Source organism: Lycorma delicatula, chromosome 2 (assembly GCF_047948215.1).
Source record: "Lycorma delicatula isolate Av1 chromosome 2, ASM4794821v1, whole genome shotgun sequence".
NCBI lineage: Eukaryota > Metazoa > Arthropoda > Insecta > Hemiptera > Fulgoridae > Lycorma > Lycorma delicatula.
The window spans coordinates 84748883-84771643 of NC_134456.1; the positions used below are offsets into that span (position 1 = coordinate 84748883).

The window sequence follows — 22761 nt, forward strand, 5'->3', positions numbered from 1 at the left end:
TACTGTGCGACATGCAACACTTCTGTACATTCCTGCGGGCGCCTTGACGAACCTTGCATCCAGCGAGCAGGTAACTGGCGTTCATTATGCGCTTACCCTTAAAAGGTAAAAGGGCTTTAAAAAAAAAATAAAAGGGGAAATAAACAAACACTATCGTAAACGTCTTAAAATCCCACCGTCCTTAGCGTTTCTTTAAATTTCGTACGAAAAGACAAGCCGGTGAATTGTAAGTCTAGCCGTAAATCTGTTACGTTTTACTTAAGTGTACGAAGTAGGGTTACGACTGAAAATCGACTCCGGCAACGATTTCATTAGATGTCCTTGAAAATCGGTTTTAGGGCTACTTTAGATCACAAGGAAGGCGAGCTTCACGGACAAATAATTAAGATAATACCTTTCCCTTGGGTTCAAGTAGTAATAAACAGAACGTAGTCCGTCATTCTTTATACACAACCGGTCAGACCGTTAGTACTACCCAACAGAAAATAACGGAAACCCACCGGTTCAGTCTAGTGGTGAACGCGTCTTCCCAAATGAGTTGATTTGGAAATCGAGAGTTCCAGCGTTGAAGTCCTAGTAAAGGCAGTTACTTTTATACGGATTTGAATACTAGATCGTAATACCGGTGTTATTTGGTGGTTGGGTTTCAATTAACCACACATCTCAGGAATGGTCGAACTGACACTGTACAAGATTACACTTCATTTACACTGATACATATCATCCTCTGAAGTAATACCTGAATAGTAATTCCCGGAGGCTAAACAGAAAATAACGAAAATAAGTATACTGAAATTCATAAAAAAGTAATGCACCCTCCAAACAGCCTTGCGTTTCATTAAATATTTTGTTATTGTACGGTTATCGTAATAACAATTGCATTCGTGCGTTTAAGTGAATTCCTAAACGAAATTAATAATAGGATGTTTTAATACGTGTATATATTTTTTATTTGAAAATTTTTAATTTCTTCCTGATTTTTCCCCTATTATTTAATGCGGAGCATTATTTACATTGTAATACAAGATAACTATAAAATTTATATACTTACTGATAAAAAAATATTTAAACATTTTTACGATAAATTAATGATTCAAATTATATAATGATGAATCAAATATATTACTTAAAACATTTAACAGCACTACTTTTTTTTTAAACCGATGTAGGTTAAAATTAACGTATTTAAGATTTTAACAATCATAACTGTTTGGTTCTTACATGCATACATTTCTTTCCAGTAAAGTGAGCAATTTTGTAGTGGAAAATTTAAATTGTCTTTACAATTATTATTAATTTGCTTCTTTACTACACGTATACAAATTAAATAGCTATATTTAACATATTCATACTCGCTAAGTGATTTCTAACATATTAACATAATACGATAAAAGAATCCAAAGCAGATACATTGTTAACAAATCGGAAAAAATTATCTAGAGAAAACATTTTGTAACTTAGAGTCTATATATCTTTTATACAGAGAATTAAGAAAGATTAGGAAAAGGTAAAACGTGATGAATGTACCACTCTTAAAAAAAGAGAAAAAAGATGTAAATTATTGCGGTGTAAATTTTTGAGTGATTAGCTATTCCGTTGCCGTTTAATATACAGTGTCCCACTAAAAAACTTTTAGGACATGATCTACTGGTGAAAAAAATGAAAAACGTTCATACAAACATAGATCTTGAAACGTTTTGTTTTTGAGTTATAGTTAACGACGTAAACACAAGATACGATGTCAAAAAATAAGTTGTTTTTTTTTTAGGTTTGTAGTACAGCGGCTTTAAGTGACTAAATAAATGCGAAATATTTTGTAATAAAACTTGTAGAGGATTTAATTCTAAGAAATTAATATAAATACAGCTAATGTAAAATAAATAAAAGCTTTTAAAAATCGGTTTTTCATTGAAGCAAAAGACATAAAATAGACACAAATCGTTTTATTACTTCTGTATTGCGCTAAATTTAACATATTTGTAAACCTCTTGATAATTTATAAATTAAAAATAAATATTCAAACTTTGTTTTTAATTTGGATAGGTAACACTGAATTTTCTATTCGTAGATACACGTAAACATTTTTATAAAAGAGAAACCTTCCTAAATTTCTGCCTTTTTTTTAATTACAATCAATTTTAATATACGAGAACATAAAGAAAAAAATCATTTTGTAAACTTTATTACTTCCACGAGTGTACTAGATTTCTTCTGCTGATAATGTCATGAAGTAACTAAATTTTTTATATGAATATATAATTGTATTTATACAACATAATGTATGATTTTTTGCAAAATTTTATTTGCTTATAATTTAACAAAGTTTTTGTACATCAAACCTAAAAAACTGTGTATCGAAAATTACTTCTTTCTTTTCCTTGACAAGTTAAAAGAGTTAATTCAAGGTAGAACCTTGTACGTTGGAATATGGAAATAAAATTTTTGTAGCGTATGAAAAAACCATGCCTGACCGGAATTCGAACCCGGAACTCCCGGATGAAAGGCCGAGACGCTACCTATCTGCCACGGAGATAGGTAGAGTCTAATTATTGTAAATTTTTTGTCATCTTACAATAATTTTATCAAAAATTACTAGAGCTACAGTCCTAAGACTTATTTTACACATCAAAAACTATTCGAGGTGCGTGAGAAAAGTAATGAGATTGGTAACTGCGAGAGATCTGGCAACTCTATGTCTACCGGTCTATGCTAGACCGGTTTGTTCATCCCTTCCACATGCTTAGTACGAGTTTCAACTCCGTTCAGCCAACACATTATTTTTGACAGCGCCATCAGTGAGGTTGTGTTTTTTTGTGCGTTACGAAAATGGGCCATCGGAATTTAGAGCGACGTTGCGCAATCAAGTTTTGTGTTAAACTTGGGGAATCGCGAGTGTGATCTTTGAAAAATTGACACAGGCCTATGGGGAACATCGCTTATCAAAAGCACAAGTTTTCCCCTGCCACAAATCATTTTTGGAAGGCCGAGAACACGTTGAAGATCAACCTCGCTTAAGGAGACCTTCGACTTCAAAATCTGACGGAAACGTTGAGCGTGCGAGGTTCTTGTAAGATCAGACCGTCGTTTAACAATAAGCATGATGAGTGAACAGTTAAATTTAAACGCTTTCACCGTACATCGAATTTTGACAGACGATTTAGACATGCGAAAGGTTTGTGCGAAATTGGTGCCGAAAAACCTCATAACGAAACAGGAGGACAATCGAAGAAACGTATGCGTTGATCTTCTCGACAGGATTGACAACGACCAAGAATTCTTCAATCATGTGATCACAGGTGATGAATCCTGGATATTTGAGTACGATCCTGAAACAAAGCGTGAAAGCGAAGAGTGGTACACTCCGTCATCTCCTCGACCGAAAAAATGTCGAATGAGCAAATCAAAGATCAAAACCGTGCTGATTTGCTTCTTTGACAGCAGGGGTATCGTGCATAAAGAATTTGTTCCTCCAGGACAAACTGTCAACTAAGTGTTTTACAAAGGTGTCCTTGAAAGGCTCAGGAAAAGAGTGATTCGCGTGAGACCAGACATTGCAGACAAGTGTATGCTTCATCATGACAATCCCCCGTGTCACACGGCCATTTCCATCAGTGAATTTTTTACCTCGAAACGCGTTCCTATAGTTCTTCAACCCCCCCCCCCTGATTTGAGTCTTTGTAACTTTTTACTTTTCCCGAAATTGAAACATGTCTTAAAAGGACGTCACTTTGGAACTCTGGAGAACATTCAAAAGACTGTGACCGACCAGTTGAAGCCTTCCAGCGCTGCTACCAGGAGTGGGAATAACGACTTCGCCGGTGTGTAGCTGCCCAAGGGAACTACTTTGAAGAGGATAATATTGTTGTTTGAAAAAAATAAAAACTTTCGTAAGTAAAAAGTCAGTCTCATTACTTTTCTTACACACCTCGTACGTAACAATCATAAATACTCCTTAATTTAAAATCCAAAAATTTCAGTACGGCTTAAATTTGACTTTGGAACAAAAATCGGGGCGAAACGTTTATTTATTTTCAGTAGTACGAAGTGTCCTGACATTTAGTTTCTTTATGAGACACTGTAGTGTTATGGGCGTGTGAGTATAAATATATTTTTCTGCAATTACTCAAAATAATTTCAATGTAAACTATATAACGTCACAAAACTGTATTAGGTATTAGCCTTACTAGTACACCAACATTCTTTATTGGATAGCCGAGTTGTATTATATTAATTAAACGTACAACAACTTTGTGAAACTACTTTTTTTCAGAAAGCTACAATACAATCATGACTTGGTATTTTCGGAGCCACGCAACAAAGCCTGTGAGAGCGATGAGTAATCTGTTTTTACATGACAAGGTATATGAATTAAATGGTAGAAATTACAATTAAATATATTACTCTTAAACAAAAATGTACCTTAATAAAAAAAATAATAAATGAATAAAAAAAGGGCTGATGTACTGCTCTCAAAGCTGAATTGAATTAATTAAAAGTATTATTCAAACGTTGAAAAAAGCTGTTATCCATGTAGTTTTCCCATTATTTGGATAGAGCTTAAATTTCTTCCTTCACCCAATAATAAAGAAAACATCTTCTAGAACATATTTTCTTTACCGCAGTAAAATAAATAAAATAAAAACTATAATACAAATTATCGCCAATAAATTAATTTTTATTAATAAAAAAGTTTTAATTTTCATTTATAAGGTTTATTTGAATAGCATTATTTAATTTCATAAGGTCGCATAACTTTCCCCGTTTTGCTTTCAACAGAATTTTATTTCAAATATGCACAGGATTTTTAAATATTAATGACAATGTCGATGCAATATTTAGAGTACGATCACGAAAAATATCGAAACATCAGTAAAAAAATTTACAAGCCATCTGATCCCTTGATCAAAGGACGTTCTTAATTTAAAAATTATGCAAAATTAAAAGAAAAAATCAAAATTCTTAGGAAAAGATATTTTGTACCCGTTAAACCCTTGATCAAATGACTCGTTCTATCGTCAAAATTATACTGTGAGTATATTTCCTAAAAATTTAGAATTTTTAATAAAAACAAAACTATCGCAGTGCGTCAGAAGGGCGGATTTCCTGTTTTAGTTAATCTTGAAAACGTACCCAAAGACCTCTATTCTACTAGGTTTACATCACCCTACCAAGTTTCATAAAATTCGGTTAAAGATGGCGCCCAGTATAACGAAAAAAAGTTGAAAATATATCAAACATTTTTTTTGCTCTAACTCCGGTTCCTGCAAACCGAATCGCATGAAAATAAATAGGACTCTATTCCCAATTTGTTTACATCATTCCACTAAGTTTCATCAAAATCGATTAAAATATGCTTACGGTGGAGCGGATGAAATAATATTATTATAATATCAATAATAATGTCAATATATATATAAACATGACAGGATGCAGTAGCGATTTCCAAATTCTTTGGCACTGAATGAGGATGATATATATGAATGTGAATGAAGTGGTCTTGTACAGAATCAGGTCGACCACTCCTGAGAAGTGTGGTGGTTAATTGAAACCCAACCACCAAAGAAGACCGGTATTCACGATCTAATATTCAAATCCGTATAAAAAACTACCTTTACTAGGATTTGAACCTTAGAACTCTCGACTTCGAAATCAACTGATCTGCGACGACGAGTTACATCAGCCCGGTGGACTTGCTTAATAGCTACTTCATACAACATTTTTAATAACAACCACAACTTGAAAAACGGATAAAGTTTCAGTAATTGAAAAAATTTTTAAATTCGTAAGTTCTGTCCCACGGGATCCTCCTTTTTAAAAAATTCCAGTATAATTTACATTAATACTAGTAAAGCTGGATTTTCAATCTTGAAAATCAAAATTTACAAAAATTACAATTTTAAGTATGGATCCCATTCAGGTCTCTATCTTTTGGCTTGAGTAATTTATTTATCGAAGTAATTATTTCCTCCAATAAGTCGGCTCGATTTGATGCAAGGTTATTCAACAAGGCTAAAAAAAAATTATACTTCTACTACTAAAAAGAAAAATATTGGTTAACATGTCGCTTCTTTGTTCGACAGGATCGAAATCAAGCCGAAGCTGGTTAATATTTCAGCCAAATTTCATATTTTTTGGTCAAGGGGGTTTGTAAAAAGAAACTGTTTACAAATAATATTGAATATCCTCCCCACCTCCAAAATCGATCTACTTAAAACTTCGAAATTTTAAATAATTGGTAAGTACTTTCACCTTACCACGGGCAAATGCGCACTATACAACTGCAGCCACGGCCAGGAAAGCAGCTGGCCAATTCGTATGTAACTCGCATGAATGAAAACGCACGTGGCCGATGCGACCAACTGGACACCACGATCAACCGAAATCTTGCGGCCAAAATTTCTACCGATTGTAATGGGACAACGCGCACGCCAGACGGCCAATATGCGATCAGCGACCTGTTCAGTTTTGTGCAAACGTATGCAGAATTGTAATTTTATTGCGTAATTCGCAAAAAAGTGAAAACGTATATTTTTCAGATGCTTTTTTTCTTTTGACTCTTTTTGACAAATATCGACATAATGTCGGAGATTGATTTCGATACAGAAAAATTAATTTCTGAAGTTAAGACCAAGTTTATGGGATCTGTCTTCCGATAGATATTCCAACAAAAATTTCCTACGCACAGACGTAACGATGTGTCAGTACCTCTTATCTTATGCTGTCTGCAATTTTATTCACTACATCATTAAACTCTTGACAGACATTCTTGTGAAAATTGAATTTTTTTTTCATGTTGACGCAGATCACAAAAAAACTTATTTTAAACATGCCTTTCGAAAAACGGGATGTACCAGATACTTTTTTCTTTACGATTTTAAGCGATTATATAAATACACAACTGCATCTCGATAACATCCATCTTATGACTGGACGGCCGAGGCGTGGCCACGACTTGGCCGTGGCTGCAGCGTCATAGTGAGCGTTTGCCCCAAATCTCAATTTTGTAAGACCATTATACAAAAAAAAAATGACGAAAACTGCTCATCACCCTGTCTTTAATTTTACGCAAAATTTAAAGCTATCAATACGCAATAAGCCGTAATTATATGAGCCATTTTCGAAGAATTATGTTAAAACAGTCCCAACAATTAATCAACATACAGGTCGACACGCAGTAGTAGAAATTTTCAAAAACATACATATCCAAAATTTTGGCCGATCGCTTATTTTCATTTATAGTTATGCCGTTGTTGCAGCAACAGAGCTATTAGCCGGGAAAGCGAAGAAAAATAAATAATATACATACTTTACACGTTATTTCGCTAATTATAATTAAAATGTTTAAACATATAATTGTCTTAAAAATGTTTCAGTAAAACGTTCCGTCGGAATGTAGTATCTTAATAAGTGCATTCCTAACTAGTCAGGCGATTACGTAATTTCCGATTAATGAACAAAACAATGATTCAACATGTAACAATAAACAACTTATATTATAAGCTTTATGCCAATATATAATCGCGTACAAAAACAAATTACATACAATTTTTATACTAATACAAAATGAACGATGTTATTTGGAATAATTTAAAAAAATAATTGAAGTTATGAATCTGTAACAATTAAATGAAAGCGAAATAAAATTCTTAAGTTAAACACACTTTAGAAACTAATCATAACAAATAGAATATTTTGTCACGTACGAAGGTATGACAATACATACGCACTGTTTTTTTATTTCTTTTCTTTTTGTCGAGCATCTGATTGATAAGACGAGAAAGCGAAGATGATATACTAAAGCGATACGAATAGAAAAATATAAACAATATTTGTTATAAAATATACCACTAACATAACACGAACGGTAAAATAAAATTTTAAATGAATTAACAAGATGCAATTACACACTAATAAAGAATAGTTACAATAAAAACGACATATTATCTCTTTACTGATATGCTTTAAATTTAACGAATAGCTACATAAAAATAAAAATTCATAGACTTTCATTCTCCACTCGATTACATATTTATCCGAATTTAAATTTGTAATAAAAAAATCTGATGTGGACATCACGTGACTTCCTTGTAAGCCTATTAAATTACATATATATATTTTTAAAAAATGAAAAGGACATAAAATTTTATTTCATTAATAACTTCTGATATTTTTCAAGTATTTTTTATTGTTATTATTGAATTATTATTAATTGTAATTTTTTTTACAATCACAGGTTAATAACTATTAATAAATCAATACATTTAAATTTAAAAAAAAAGAAAAGGAAATTAAATCGAATTCGAACCGATGTGCCTTCTTGTAAGATCAAAATATTTAATTAATTAAAATTTTATTTGGAAAGCTCTCAATAGGGGCTTATTACTGTAATTAAGAAAAAGGTCATAATCCAAATTTTTGGATTTTGGCCTTTTTTGGACACTGGTCCAGTCGACTGTAATCAAAAGGGGAGGTGCATAACTAGATTGGTTGGTTTCCTTGGCATTTCTCCCGCTACCACCCCATTCGGTCGCCCTAATTCGTAATGTCTGTGCCACAAACGGCTACTGAGCCTCGTAGGAGGTTGTTTTAAAAACACAGTACATAAAATTAAGGCTCCGCGCTGGGCACTCGTTAAATTTTGAATAAGTGCTCGATTTCTTTCCAACCTATGCGCCCAAACGGACACCGCGTAAGAGGTCATACTTTCGAAGACACCTCGGTACACCATGCACAAATGACGACCCGACAGCCCGTAATCCTTTCGAGCAATTCTCTCAAGCTTGTGCATCACAGAGACGGCGTCCGCCGCTACTTGCCTAATGTGGTTGCTAAACAGCAACTTCTCATCAAGCAAAATACCTAGGTACTTATGAACTCGAACTCGACTGATTACACAGCCTTTATACTTAATACGGGGTTTACGACTGTATGATAATTTGTCTGCACCCTTGAGAAACATAAACTTCGTTTTGGGCACAGAAATCCTTAATATTGAATGTCCATCCAGCCCTCTGCGGTTGACAAATCCGCCTGCGCTCAGTCTTCTAGTTGCGGTCGTGAATTACCACGAACTAACAGGATACAGTCATCGGCGAAAGCCTGGGACGTGACCACTACCGGGAATGTCAGTCCCAAAAATCCGTAAGCAGGGACCGAGAACGGAGCCCTGCGGGCTTCCCCTGTTGATGGATTTTCCACATCTAGGTGCGCATCCTTAAACAGAGCCGGCCGATCCGACAAGTAGTCACGAACTACGGCCTGCAGGGCTACGGGAACATTGCAACAGAAAAAAAAAGAAAAAACCTGCCGTGAATCTCAAATTGTTTCCGACAATTACACACTCACCCTCAATAATAACGAGATATTCCGCGCCTTGTTCATTAAGTTAAGCAACAGGAGTAAAGCGGTTTCTTACCACCTTCTCCATCGAGCCAAATGTACTGTTGGGATATTCAGCAGGGCGTTTCCACCGAAATGCAGGTGATAATATTCAGTTTTAATTGCGCCTCTGTTAAAGATACCGACTGTATGGTAAACGTCATTAATCTCAGAATCTCAGAGAAAGCAGCGGTCGAGTACTAACATGTCCATTTCAGGTGCATCATAGCTGTAAAAAAGATAACAGGAAGGGGATACAAACAAGTTATGAACCCCTTTCTTTAGATTAAAAAAACCATCTCATAATATCCGCCGCTTAAACTCGGTACGGGAAATGAAAACATACAAAAATTTCATAATTGTAATATTTATAAACTGTTTATGCGTGTTGTATCTTTTTAAGTTAGTCGTAAATACTGGCTTGTTTTTTATCTAATATATCATTATCTTTTTTTGTAATTCTAAAATCGACAGATTACTCATATTAGTCGTTGCACATAAGAATAAATATAATTTACAACAAAATTTCTGTTGCTATGCAGAAGTAATGTATAAAATGCATTCTGTCTTGACAGAAAGTGCACATAATTGTTTTTTTTTACACGGATTGTGAATCTTTTTTATAGCTATGATTAATTTAAAATACCTGAGATATAAGAAACGCTAATCAGAACTGCTTTCTACAAAAGTAATGATGTACACTGGATAACAGACTTATTTCCTGTGGTTTACAATTTGATAGTGTCACTAATAATTTCAATAGGCTTAGTATATCGAAATGCAAGAATATGTTTGGATCGATGAAGAAACCGCTTCACTCCTCTTGCTTACCAGAATAAACCTTATTTATTCAGAATTATTTTTTAAGGACTGTTTTAGTACAAATTGTACCCTGTTAAGCAGTCAGCAACAATTTTTGTCACACAACACTTTTAACATGCATACACAAACATATAAAAATTAAAATAACAGTGGTAATAATAATCACAGAAATCTGACTAATATGATTTTATAATTCGAGTAATAAACGGTTAACTCCACTCATAAAACTGAACTAACAAGATGATTAGTTTACCTGGCTGTGGTTCACTATAATGCACCAATGAGAATAATCTTACTTTTATACAACTCTTAGATGACTAAGGGATCGGTAATCTTTAAGTTAATTATGCATCATTCTTAGGATGGACCTAAGTGAAATATATATTAATTTAGTATTTTTGGGTAACATATGAAACTCCTGAGTGAAAGAAACTAGACATCACACCACTTATGAATTAGAATAACAATTTTACGATACAACACCACAGCATCTGTATTCTTCACCTTCGCATTTTAATTTATAAATTTCCTATGTTATATGTATTATTCATGCTATGAATTCGCATTCAAATGCTAATAATAAATGAAGTTATCTGTAAAAACAAGTTAATAATTGTATAGGGGAAAAAACACTTTTTTTGATAGTGGCAGCTTAAGTGTAAACTTGCCTTTTAATTGAATATACACTATTCAAAGCAAAAATAAATCACTATTAATACCATCAAGAAATGCAACAAATATGTGTTACTTCTTTAAAAGATTCACTTAATACCTAATACTTTCTGTAAGACTTTATGTTAATGAAAATAATTATTAGAATTAATAATAATCATACCGGTCTTTGTGGTGGAATGACAGCATTTCTTCTTTAGTTTGGAAGATTCTGGGTTTGAATTGTAGCCAGGGTTGGCATTTTTCATACGTTACATCATAAATTAATTCTAACTGGGTCTATGTCTGTTATTGTGAGAATAAATAAATAAATAACTATAAGACATCTTTGCAATATATTTTAAATAACGTAAGTTCTGAAACAGGGTATCAGTAAATATATAATCATTATAATTACAAACTTAAGAAATACTTCAGCTTAAATATTGGACAAGTTTAAAAATCCGATCAAACAATAAAATGAACAATCGTGCGTTTAAAATACAAATAGATTTAACACTCTTTATTTAAACTTAAATAGCACATTTAAGAAAATAAACTTGATACGCACAATATGAAATAAACTGTTATTGCATTTTAAAAGTAAAAAGAAAAATTAACAAAAAAAAAATGTTTAATTGTACCTGCTGACTGCCATCAGAATTTGTTGATTTAATAATTGCTCTAACATTACCAGCCGTCTTGTTCCCTGCTACCACCATTTGCTTCCCTTGTGTTTGTACTTTAATGACTTGAGGATTGCCTGTAAAACAAAAATATATTAAAATCGGTAAATACAATGTATTAATACTAATAATTAATAAACTTTCAACATCTCTAAAACCTTTCCCGTACGGCTAAAAATTTGCCAATAAATTCAAAATATAATATAAACCGGGTCCAACTATAATTCCTTCCATTCTGTCATATATTACTTCACGTAGATGGTGAATTGTTAAAGCAGACTACAATTAAAGGTTAATTTGTTGTTACCTATTTTATTAGTAACAATTATTGAAGGTACATCATTAACTTACAAAAGCAAACAGTCTTATGTACTCACTACTTAATTTGTACTATCAGGTACTGTTAGACATCAATTTCAATAAAGAAAAGAAAAAAAAAAGTACAACTATTTACATAATTGTATTGCTTTTATAAAAATCTCCGAACATATTATTCCAACTCATTGTAAATAAACCAAAGTTACCTGTAATTCACTCACCAGATTCAAATTTTTGAACAGAATATAATGTAAAGGAAAATTTGTCCAAAAAATGATCTACATAAAATACAAGGATGGATTCTATAAAAAAAATTGTATATTGCCCAATGCACAATTTTTTTTTTTAATGTTACTTTTATGATGTTCATTTACAAGACTGTTGAATCGATTAACCCCCCTCATAACAATAAAACTGTACATTCATAATTGTGTACATGTTTCTTATTCGATCTTTACAACCTATGTGTTTAAGGTACAAAACGCAGCAAATACTTTCTCTGTAAGGTAATGTTTACTAGACGGCCGGTCTGTTATCAACCAAAATGAATATGTAGCTCAATATCAAAGTATCAAGAAATCATTTAGTCGAGTAAAGATAGTCATCAATTACAAAGTTTAACTATTTTGAAAAATTGTTTATGACAGAAAAGAGCAGATTAATCCAAAGGCAGTTTTCACTGATGCTGGGATCAGCTACCAAATTCAAATATGATGTGAAAGATGATGTTACCGCTGCGGTTCATACTTACAGTAACATTTCTTGATTCTTTGACATAACAATTAATAGAAAGCTCATTCTTTTATGAAAAGAACAGAATATTACGTACATACACTGAGCAGCAGAAGGCGAGGTTGTATGTGTGGGAGAGGACAGATAAGTGTTTTTTTTTTTTTAACCGAGAAATGATTCATGCATTTTGTTATGGTTTTTGTTTGCAGCTGATATGAATTTATTAGCCAACACACAACACTCACCAACAGAATTTATCCCTTTTGCAATTCTCAAACTTTACAAACCCCTTCAAAACACTAAAAAAAGAAAAGTTGAATTTTGGCACAATTATCATTCTTTCCCCTTGTGGGTATTATACCGTAGCAAAGAAAGTAAAACAAATTTTGTTAATTACAAAGTAGGAATTATTTCCAGAATGAAAAATTCCCGATGAAAGTAGATGCATGTACAATATCAAACAAAACGACCACACAAAACTTTTATTTCACAGTTGTTTAAAGAAAATATACTGTCAAAACACATTTTAAAAGAAATGAAATAAAATACGCTTATTACAAATTTTTATTGTAAATTAAGTGTTAAAGGATCCCCTAATAAAAATTAAGAAGTAGAAAAAAAAACAGATCTTGATACTAATGAAATTTCAAACAAATCTTAAGTTATACATCAATTGTGTTGTGTTGTGTGATATCAATTGTGTTAATAACATAAAATATATTACACATATACACCTGTACTCATACAAATCCTGAATCGTGCCAATAACAAATTGCATAAATAATGTACTATTTACATATAAATAATACAGTAAAATTTATTTATTTATTTAATTTTTTTTAGCAAAAATAATTACAGTATTAGAAACTGGCAAATTTACCCAATCTAAGTTTAGAAACAGAATAGAGAATTTATCAGGAAAAATAGCTGGACAAGAGACAAAATAATTTCTTTACACGATCATCTTCAAAAAATATACAGTATATTTAATAATTAGGGGGACTGGCTTAACGCAAACGATATATTAGTTAGTCGGCTAGACACATCCTAGGGTTTGTACAAAAGCAGCCCATCTACCACCAAGGTTATATTGGCTCTACAGATAGATACCAGCATTTTCAGTACGGACCTAATAGGATTGACAAACATTCACAGAACTGACAATATAAATGAAATTATATTTAACGTACCTTTTGAACACAATCTTTTGGGAGTCTAAGAAAATTCATTAATTGAAATAAAATAAAAAATCCACTTTTTAAACACAATATTGAGTCTACCATCGATACAAGTTGCAGATTGTCCAGAAAGTTAAACCTAATGAAATTATGTGCATAAATGCTTTAAAAAGTAAATGAACATGAATTCATTTCTACTATTACTGTTTTTCAGTATGTCGAAATGCTGGAAACGTTTGTTGGTAAAAAACTACAGATTTCCACAAATGCTGGTTTTAATATGAGTTTACCATCACAACAGAATGTTGCGATGAAAATCAATTGTTTGACGATATAGTTTCAAGAAATGATAACATTTTTTACCCTTTAAGATTCCCTGTCTATTATCGTGCAAAAAATTGAATCACAGTGACACATAAAGTAACGTGCTTGCCTGCTACATTTAAAGTCCTAGGTTTGATTCTTGGCAAGACTGGGCAAAATTCATAACGAGTTAACCTCAACATTTCAAAATCATATTAATAATTAAAATAATTTCTTTATTAAAAAACTTATAATAAAATGTTTTAATTAATTACCACTAACATCACAGAAATTCAATTTGTAAGTCGTATATGCAACAAAACTAAATTAAAAACACAGCTTAATAACTTTCATTTTCACTAGCGTACAATAAATAAAAATATTAGTTTTCTTCCTCTGCTTACTTTATGAATACATTTTTCCTTTTAATCAACTAAAAAATAAATGGAGAGTAAGGTGCTCTCTGAAATTTACTACTTATATCTTTCTAAATCTTAAAAACTTCTTTTTTTTATTATAATATGCCATTTCTAGGCTAAAATTTAAAAAAACCCCTATTTCACACATAATAAAAATTATTCAAGATACTAACACATATATTTTTAGATACAGCGCATCATAATTTATTGACTGATAAGATCTCTGATATCACATAATCTAAAAGAAATAAGCTTTAATTTGGGGAGATGACTATCATACAATTACAATGTTGAAAACAAAAAAAAAATTAAATATTCTTATTTAATACTGTAAATAATCAATCACAATTCTAAAACCAACCTTATTAAAATTCAAAATTATTTTTAATAATTTCCTTATAACAATGATAATAAATGTTTAACAACAAAAATGCATCTTACATTCCAGATTTTACTTCTTGTTACAAGTTCTTAGGCTTTATTTATCATTTTAGTAAAGACCAAGAATGGTGAAAAAAAGGAACAATAATGTGAAAGTATCATTACAACTAAAACAGAACAATGTTTCATGTAAAAGATAAAAACAAAACATTCAGGGACTATAAAGACTGTTTAAATTCAAAGCAAGCCCACTAAAATATTCTGACAGCATGTAATAAGCATGTAAGCTGTAATACTCTCTTCACTATAGTGAAGAGAGTATTACAGCTTAAGTCTACTTGGGAGATTTAATACAAAACATATTATCTAGTTTAATGTATCAGAAATCAATTAAGCCAAATACGATAAAAGAAAAAGGATTATATACATAAATGTTTTAACTGTTCAGTAAGTATTTTCTTACTTCCTAGTAATATTATACATTTACTATGACTATATGTTTGTGTATGTATGAAAAATTCCTCAAAGCATCAAACGGTATTAACTGTTTCAATCTTTCTTTTTTTCCCTGTTTAGCCTCAGGGAATTACTGTTAAAATATTACTTCAGAGGCTGAATGAGGATGATATGAAAGAGTGTAAATGAAGTGTAGTCTTGTACAGTCTCAGTTCGACCATTCCTGAGATGTGTGGTTAATTGAAACCCAACCACCAAAGAACACTGGTATCCACGATCTAGTATTCAAATTCGTGTAAAAATAACGGCCTTTACTAGGATTTGAACGCTGGAACTCTTAACTTCCAAATTAGCTGATTTGAGAAGATGTGTTCACCACTAGACCAAGCCAGTGGATTAAACTGTTTCAATCTGGATAAGTTTTACAGAACTTCATTTCATAATTAATTTACTGTTACATATAATTTACAAAAGTAAATAATTAATATGATTATTAATTACAAATAACAATATTCAATTAACACATGTATAAACTGTTGTTAAATAACATACAATTGAAATACTAGTGGGTACTATTTTATATTTATTCAAGAAAAAAAAAGAAAATAGCTGTTAAATTCCTACATGAGCAAAGAATTTTTCTTTCCACAAATAAATTTTCACACTGAAGAGAGATAACTGTGCTCCAATATTTTCAAGTGAATTACAAGCAAAATTTTGCGGACCCAAGGAGCAGTACGCACATGAAAAACACAAGGTTGTGAAGTAGAAAAATGGTGCTACTTTTTTATACAAATTCTATGTTATTAAAAACTTGTGGTCACAGTCACTTGATCAACAATGTAAGAAGATATTATAAAAAAATTCAATTTTACTTACAATTTATATTAATGAAAAAACAATTTATAACTGTTGATCAGCATGGCAATATCTTTATAAGTTGATTTACTTATAATACTTTTGAGCATTATAAATGTACATAAAAATAATTTATTAAGTAGAAAAACCCAACATTAATCAAAAATATTACTGAAGGGCTGGCCATCTAAAAGTGAAGTAATGAGGGAGATGCTAATTGTTTAAAAACAATCAAGACAGATTGATTGTTTTCCATTAGACAGCTGCTTACAGTAATAGCTGAAGCAGAGACAATTTGCAAAGTAAATGGGGTAAAACAAATTACTAACAATCTCACTGAAAACTAGGAAGAAATTATTAGACACTTATTTCTAGAGTACAGCTACATCATGGTGGTTACAGATCATATCTGTTTAGGTTTGCTCTTGACCATTCAGACCGCTGTCCGGCAATGTGGAGGAAACTCCATACAATGTCTTTTTCTGTTGTAGGAGGTTCCAGGATGAATGGAGGTGCATGCTGGATGCCCTGGGTCGGGTGGACACATTCAGCAGGTGCTGAGGATTTTCAGCAGATAATGCTTCAGGGTGTGAAGCAGTGGACTATTATTGCTTATTATAATAGAAAAGTTTTAGAAGAACTTAGTAAAACAGAAAAAACCCATAGGAGACGGCGAGCATTGGCGCAAGGGAATGAGGCGTCAGAGAGTGCCGGGCGGGACAGGCCTACGTCTGAGTGCCTTGGGGGCCCTCACGAGCATGAGGAAGGTCGCTTTGGTGCAGTGAGGCCGTGGACACTTTGCTCCTGGTCTGAGGGCGTTGCTCATGATTTTAATGATTATGGCTGATGGTTGTGTGGGTAAGTGTAAAGTTGGTAAGTAATTGAGTTGTGTGTGCGTTAGATGGTAGGTGTATGTTTTGTGTAATCTGGGTGAGATTGTGGAAATTTAATTAACTTTTGAGTGTACTTTCGTGGATAAGTTATGTCTTGTGGCCATGTCTTAATAATTGTTGTGCGCTTGTCTTGTGTTGGCTTAATTGTATAAATGTGGGTGGTACATCTTAGTACCTGTTAGGCGTTCTGAATGTTTTCCTCTTTAGGTATTTGTAGTGTGCAGTGCGTGCGTGTAGTGGTCTGGTATGGATGATGTTTGCTTGTGGAGACCAAATGGGAGTGTGGGTGCGTATCCCTCTCCTGAAGTAATGCTTTATTAATCACCATTTATTTAATGCCAGAGGTGGAGGTTTAGTCGGTAGTGTGCAGGAATACATACACATTTTCTGTAACAGCTTGTGGAACCTGTTAGCGAGACCGACACTGCTTCAGCGCCCATAAATGGGGTTCCTCCACCTCAAAAGAATACAGCTACATATGAGAACTGAGACATGCAAAATAGGTAAAAAAGAAATAAGAAGATATATAAATTCTTAAATTACAGTGCTACCTAATAAAATTACTTAATAAGGATGCTTAAAGGTGGGTACTTCTTGTGAGGAAAGAAATATGAATTAATTGGACATATACTGGTGCATGACAGCATAGAAAAACTAATAATGGAAGGCTATGTAGAAGGGACGAGCATTAGGGGGAAACCAACGTAGTCTATATTTACAAATTTTGAAAGAAATGGACTGTAGAAACTATAATGAATTAAAGGAAAAATCATTAGAAAGAATTGTTGTCAAACTGAGCACTATCAAAGATAAAAGGTTTTACTAACTGAAAGTAATTAATAAGTTACTGAATAGTGTGTACTCCTCTTAGTTCAGGACTTCTCAAACAGGAAAATTTGAAAAGAATGAGTAACTTATATAAATGAGTAGCCACTACATCAGCATTTAGTTATTATGAAGAATTGGAGTTGTGTTACATCTGCTTTTCCAATTGAGGCATTATACAAAAATTGAGTATGAGCTGTAGTTACAAAAAATAAATCTCATTCAATTCGTCATCAGGTAGTATGAATACAGATGTATTGTTCAAATGTTATTTTCACTGGATAAACTCTACCATCAATACAAGTTGCAAATTGTCCAAAAAGTTAAACCCAATGATCACCTAATGAAATTATGTGCATGAATGCTTTAAAAGGTAAATGAACATGAATTCGTTTCTACTATTACTGTTTTTCAGAATGTTGAAATGCTGGAAACTTTTGTTGATGAAAAACGACAGATTTCCACAAATGGCTGGTTTTAATAAGACTTTAACATCACAACAGGATGTACACCCATGGCAATTGAAAATCAATTGTTTGACGATATAGTTTCAAGAAATGATAACATTTTTTGTCCTCCAAGATTCCCTGTCTAATATCATGCAACCTCTTCTTGTGGGGGTTACCTTAAGTACAAAATATAATGGAGTGACCTACTACACCAAAAAAACTAAAAACCAACATATAAACATGAGCATTCCTATTCCACTTTTTATCAAATAATATGCAAAATGTAACTTGTGCAGTAATAACTGACCAGAAACCTACAAGATGTCTTTTTAAAAATTAAATTTTGGGTAAATTTTTCATAAATAGCATATATTGCACTATTAAATTACTGAGTAGATTTTTTATTAAATAATATTTTATCAAGAATATTCATTTCTCATTTCTCTGAGACAAGTACTACTTACATAAACTTTAGGAAGTTATACTCAAAAAGGAAGATGGTAATAAAACACTAACTAAAAAAGTAATAAAATTTATAAAGAAAATTAAAAGAATGCTATTATAAATTTAATAATCAAACCACAAGTACAGGGAAATAGTACACTCGGTAATGAAAAACATATTAATTAAGGAACACGTTTAACCCTTTTCAATTAGACGTAACTGGTAAAGCATTGTAAGGAAGTAAGTAATCTTCTTTAGGAGTTCAACAGTACACCATGGTATTTTGGAATCAATTAAGCAGAAATTCCTTCCTTATAAGTACGTAATTCTTTGTTAAAGAAGTGACCATTTATGTACGCTTAGAATATCCAACTAATTCTTTTGTAGCCTATGCTACATCAACATAAAAAAAATTTCCACAGAAAAGTTATAACAACTTCAATAATAGTATAATTACTTATGTTTTGTAGCCTTTCTTACAGGCTTTTCATGGTTGTTAATAATTTCTGAATTTGGGAGGGCATAAAAAACATTCTATTAATTCACTAATCAAGTTGTTAAAATGAGGAATGAATTAATCTCGCAAAAAAAAAAAAATTAAAACATGTTAGACCACTTGTACATTTTCTCCACATATAGTCAACTTAGTTGACTAAACAGCCGCCTGCAAGGTGCATATTATATGGTATACCATATCTCATTTCAAGATTAATGTGAACAGGTTATTAAATAAAGCAATTCTACAAAAATAAAAACGTTTGATGTTTCCTCGAAATACATACACCAGATTTTTCTCCTTCCATGGCTTAGTAACAGATAATATGAACAATAGTTTGGTTCATACGAGAAACAAATATAATTAGAAAATAGGTGCAATTACAGTTACTTTTTGAAGTATATTATCTGTATTGAATAGATTTATCTACCTACCTAGAAATGATAATGCTTGTTAATGTCCTATCAAATGATAATTTTACTCTAAAGCATTACAGTTGTGCATAATCATAAGAAAATAGTTTCATAATGTAGACTCAATTCATTAAAACTAAAATTTTACAATACACATTGACAGGATATATCATCAATTAATGACGGCATATATCACCATTAGATCTGATTCACAGAGGTCAATTAAAAAAAAGGTTTTCAACATTCTTTACAGTATGATGGTTCCATCTGTGTATAGAATGCCTCAAGCAGTAGTAATATAGAAATTAAAAAAATAAAATAATAAAATAATTAAATGACTTTAAAAGATTTGAAGATACATATAATTAGCCTACTGCCCAAAATTGTAAAAGACAACTATAATAATCCTGTTCCAATGAATACTTTCAGCCAGAATACAAATTCATAAAATTAACAGAGCAAAAACTGTACTAATCAATTTAAACATTTCACGCTTTACATACAAACATAATATAAAATTGTTAAACATACAAAGAAAACAAACTGATAACAACAAAGAGAATAACCTAATAAGAGGATAAGAAGATAAGATTTAGTGGTATTTAACCACTAAACAACAAATTAATAAAACAGGATCCAAAATTAAGTCCAAATCGTAGTTATGGTATTACTATTACACAGAATTAACTTTGTTGTAGGGCTAAATTAAAACAACTTCCAAAAAAAAGTAATCCAGAATTCACATAATAACAGTTAGAAAAAAAAAACACTTCAAAGATATTAAGATGGCCACAAGAAATTTGTCCTTTCAATTTTTTTGTTGAATTTTCTTGGACATATATGTATATTTATTTTAACGTCAGGTGAATTAAATAATGTGTAATAAAGATAAACATCCTAGCCAGGAAATCAACCCTCAAGACCAGGTGATTTATAAGATAAAACGTTTGCTTCTACACGATTACCTTTTTAAGCAAAAAAAAGTATAATATGAAATATTAATATAAGAATAGTATTGATGGTCATAATGTAACAGGGACACTGTTGCCTTACAAGGTATGTAGTGTATGGATTAAAATTAATAAACCCCTGGATAAAGGTCTGTGTTCCTATTTTTTCAGTATCAAGATGGAAAAATATGTGCTTACATAAATCAAGGAAAAGAATAATAACGAAAATAACTAGCAATTACAACAGAACTAACTGAAGAATAATAAACAAATCATAAGGATTATAAAAACACAACAATTCTAACAAGTTATGCTCATAAGTAATTTTATGGTAACATATCCCACACTAAGTTTTTAATAACAGCATGATAATGCTGCTTATAGGGAAACACAAAGAGCATATTGATTATGCTCATGGCAAATATATGATCATACACATACTATTTATTAAACTGACAACAAAATTTACATGTCCAACACTACAGGCATTATAGATTTACTAGACTATTACTTGTTTTCAGGTATGCATGGTAAATAATTCAGGTAAATAATTAGTCATAGCCCAACTGTCAATATCATTCTAACTTTTCTAACTTTATTTTTAAAACTACTAAATCTTGTTAGATTTACTGGTTCCTTTTTCAGTAGATGGGTACCACTTTTTTCTTTTTTTTTCAAAAAGTAACCAAATAACCCAAATTTTTGTAACAACCAAATTAACTTCCGAAACATACTTTTTATTAGAATAACCCAATGACCTCGTCTAATTAACGTTGGATGAGGTTAGCGAGTGTAGGTTATGTATAATTATTAAAAAAAGTTATTTGGTCATTCTTATATAAACGTAAAAATTTTTATAGTTTTGAAAAAAAAGAAAGTATTTTTATAGTTTTGAAAAAAGGTAAGTGGTACCTTTTCAGTACCACTTACCGAAAAGGTTCTATTAATCCTACATAAAATGACGAAACATCTACATAAGACGAACGTCTATCTGAGAACATCATATCTAAACCACCCTACTGAATTTGATAAATTATACTATCTTGACTTTGGGACCATTCAAAAATCAGAAAATTTGCCAAGCACCCCCAAAAAAGGAAATTCAAAATCTGAAAACTACTGGACTGATTAATAGTATTCATCATATTAGTACAATCTAAATTGTTGATTCCTATGATTTGAACCCATCACATTGTAGACATAATTTTTTGGTCAAAAAGGAATTTTGAACAAAAAACTGGGAGGGAGTGTACATCCTTTAATAGGAGGTACAAACAGGAATACAGTCTTCATGCCATCTGTATGTACATTATATAAAAGAAATAATATTTGTTCATCTACAAATCATGATTTTCAGAGGCAAACATAATTCAGTTTTGTGTATGAATGTATGGATGTGTATTTGTAAGCGAATGAGTGAGTGAGAGATTGATATCAGCTGTTAACTTTCTTGCTACGAAATCACATTCAGATTTGTTATTTTAAAGTAACTGTGTATTCTTGGTAAGAAATTGGCATAATCAACTTCTATCCAGTTTAACAAGAAAAATTTTATAAATTGATAGCAACATTTTAGACTGAAAATGGATCAACAAGAGTGGGCAGATAGTATTTTACATTTTGCACAAAATTTATAAATTATTTTATCACTCAATAAATTAAAACCCAAATTGTGATAATTTACATAATACATGTATACTCATGTCAAATCTTTGACAACACATGACAAGTGTTGTCAACATTTGTTAAATCCTTAGGCATCTAGTGTAGATCTATCATCTGTGTGGGCGATAGATCACGGTAAGTTAAAAAATAAAGGGGGCATCTCTAACTTTACCAAGAAATTAATTTCATAAAGATCCCATAAATGGCATCATTTATAAATATTGATATCACCTCAATATAAATCCTATTGACATCTATCTACCACATATTCTTAACTAGCATTCCATGAAGATAACAATGGCTTCAGTTTTAATCAACTAGAAAACTTAATAAAAACATGATAAACAAGTCATTTTCTATTACAAAAATATAATTTCCAAATGGTGTTTTTTCAGTGTAAGTAATGAATTTACCCACCTGATACAAACAGTCAGAAGAAATTCT

General features: G+C 31.6%; 1 protein-coding gene across 2 annotated transcripts in view; it reads right to left on the minus strand.

Annotated features, from left to right (window-relative positions):
• The window catches only part of Dp (transcription factor Dp), a 438878-nt gene that overhangs the window by 400971 nt on the left and 15146 nt on the right, over positions 1 to 22761 (minus strand). For both annotated transcript variants that reach the window (XM_075357897.1, XM_075357898.1), the window contains exon 2: positions 11496 to 11614. In XM_075357897.1, coding sequence (XP_075214012.1) covers positions 11496 to 11614 — 119 coding nt within the window. The remainder of the gene's footprint in view (positions 1 to 11495; positions 11615 to 22761) is intronic.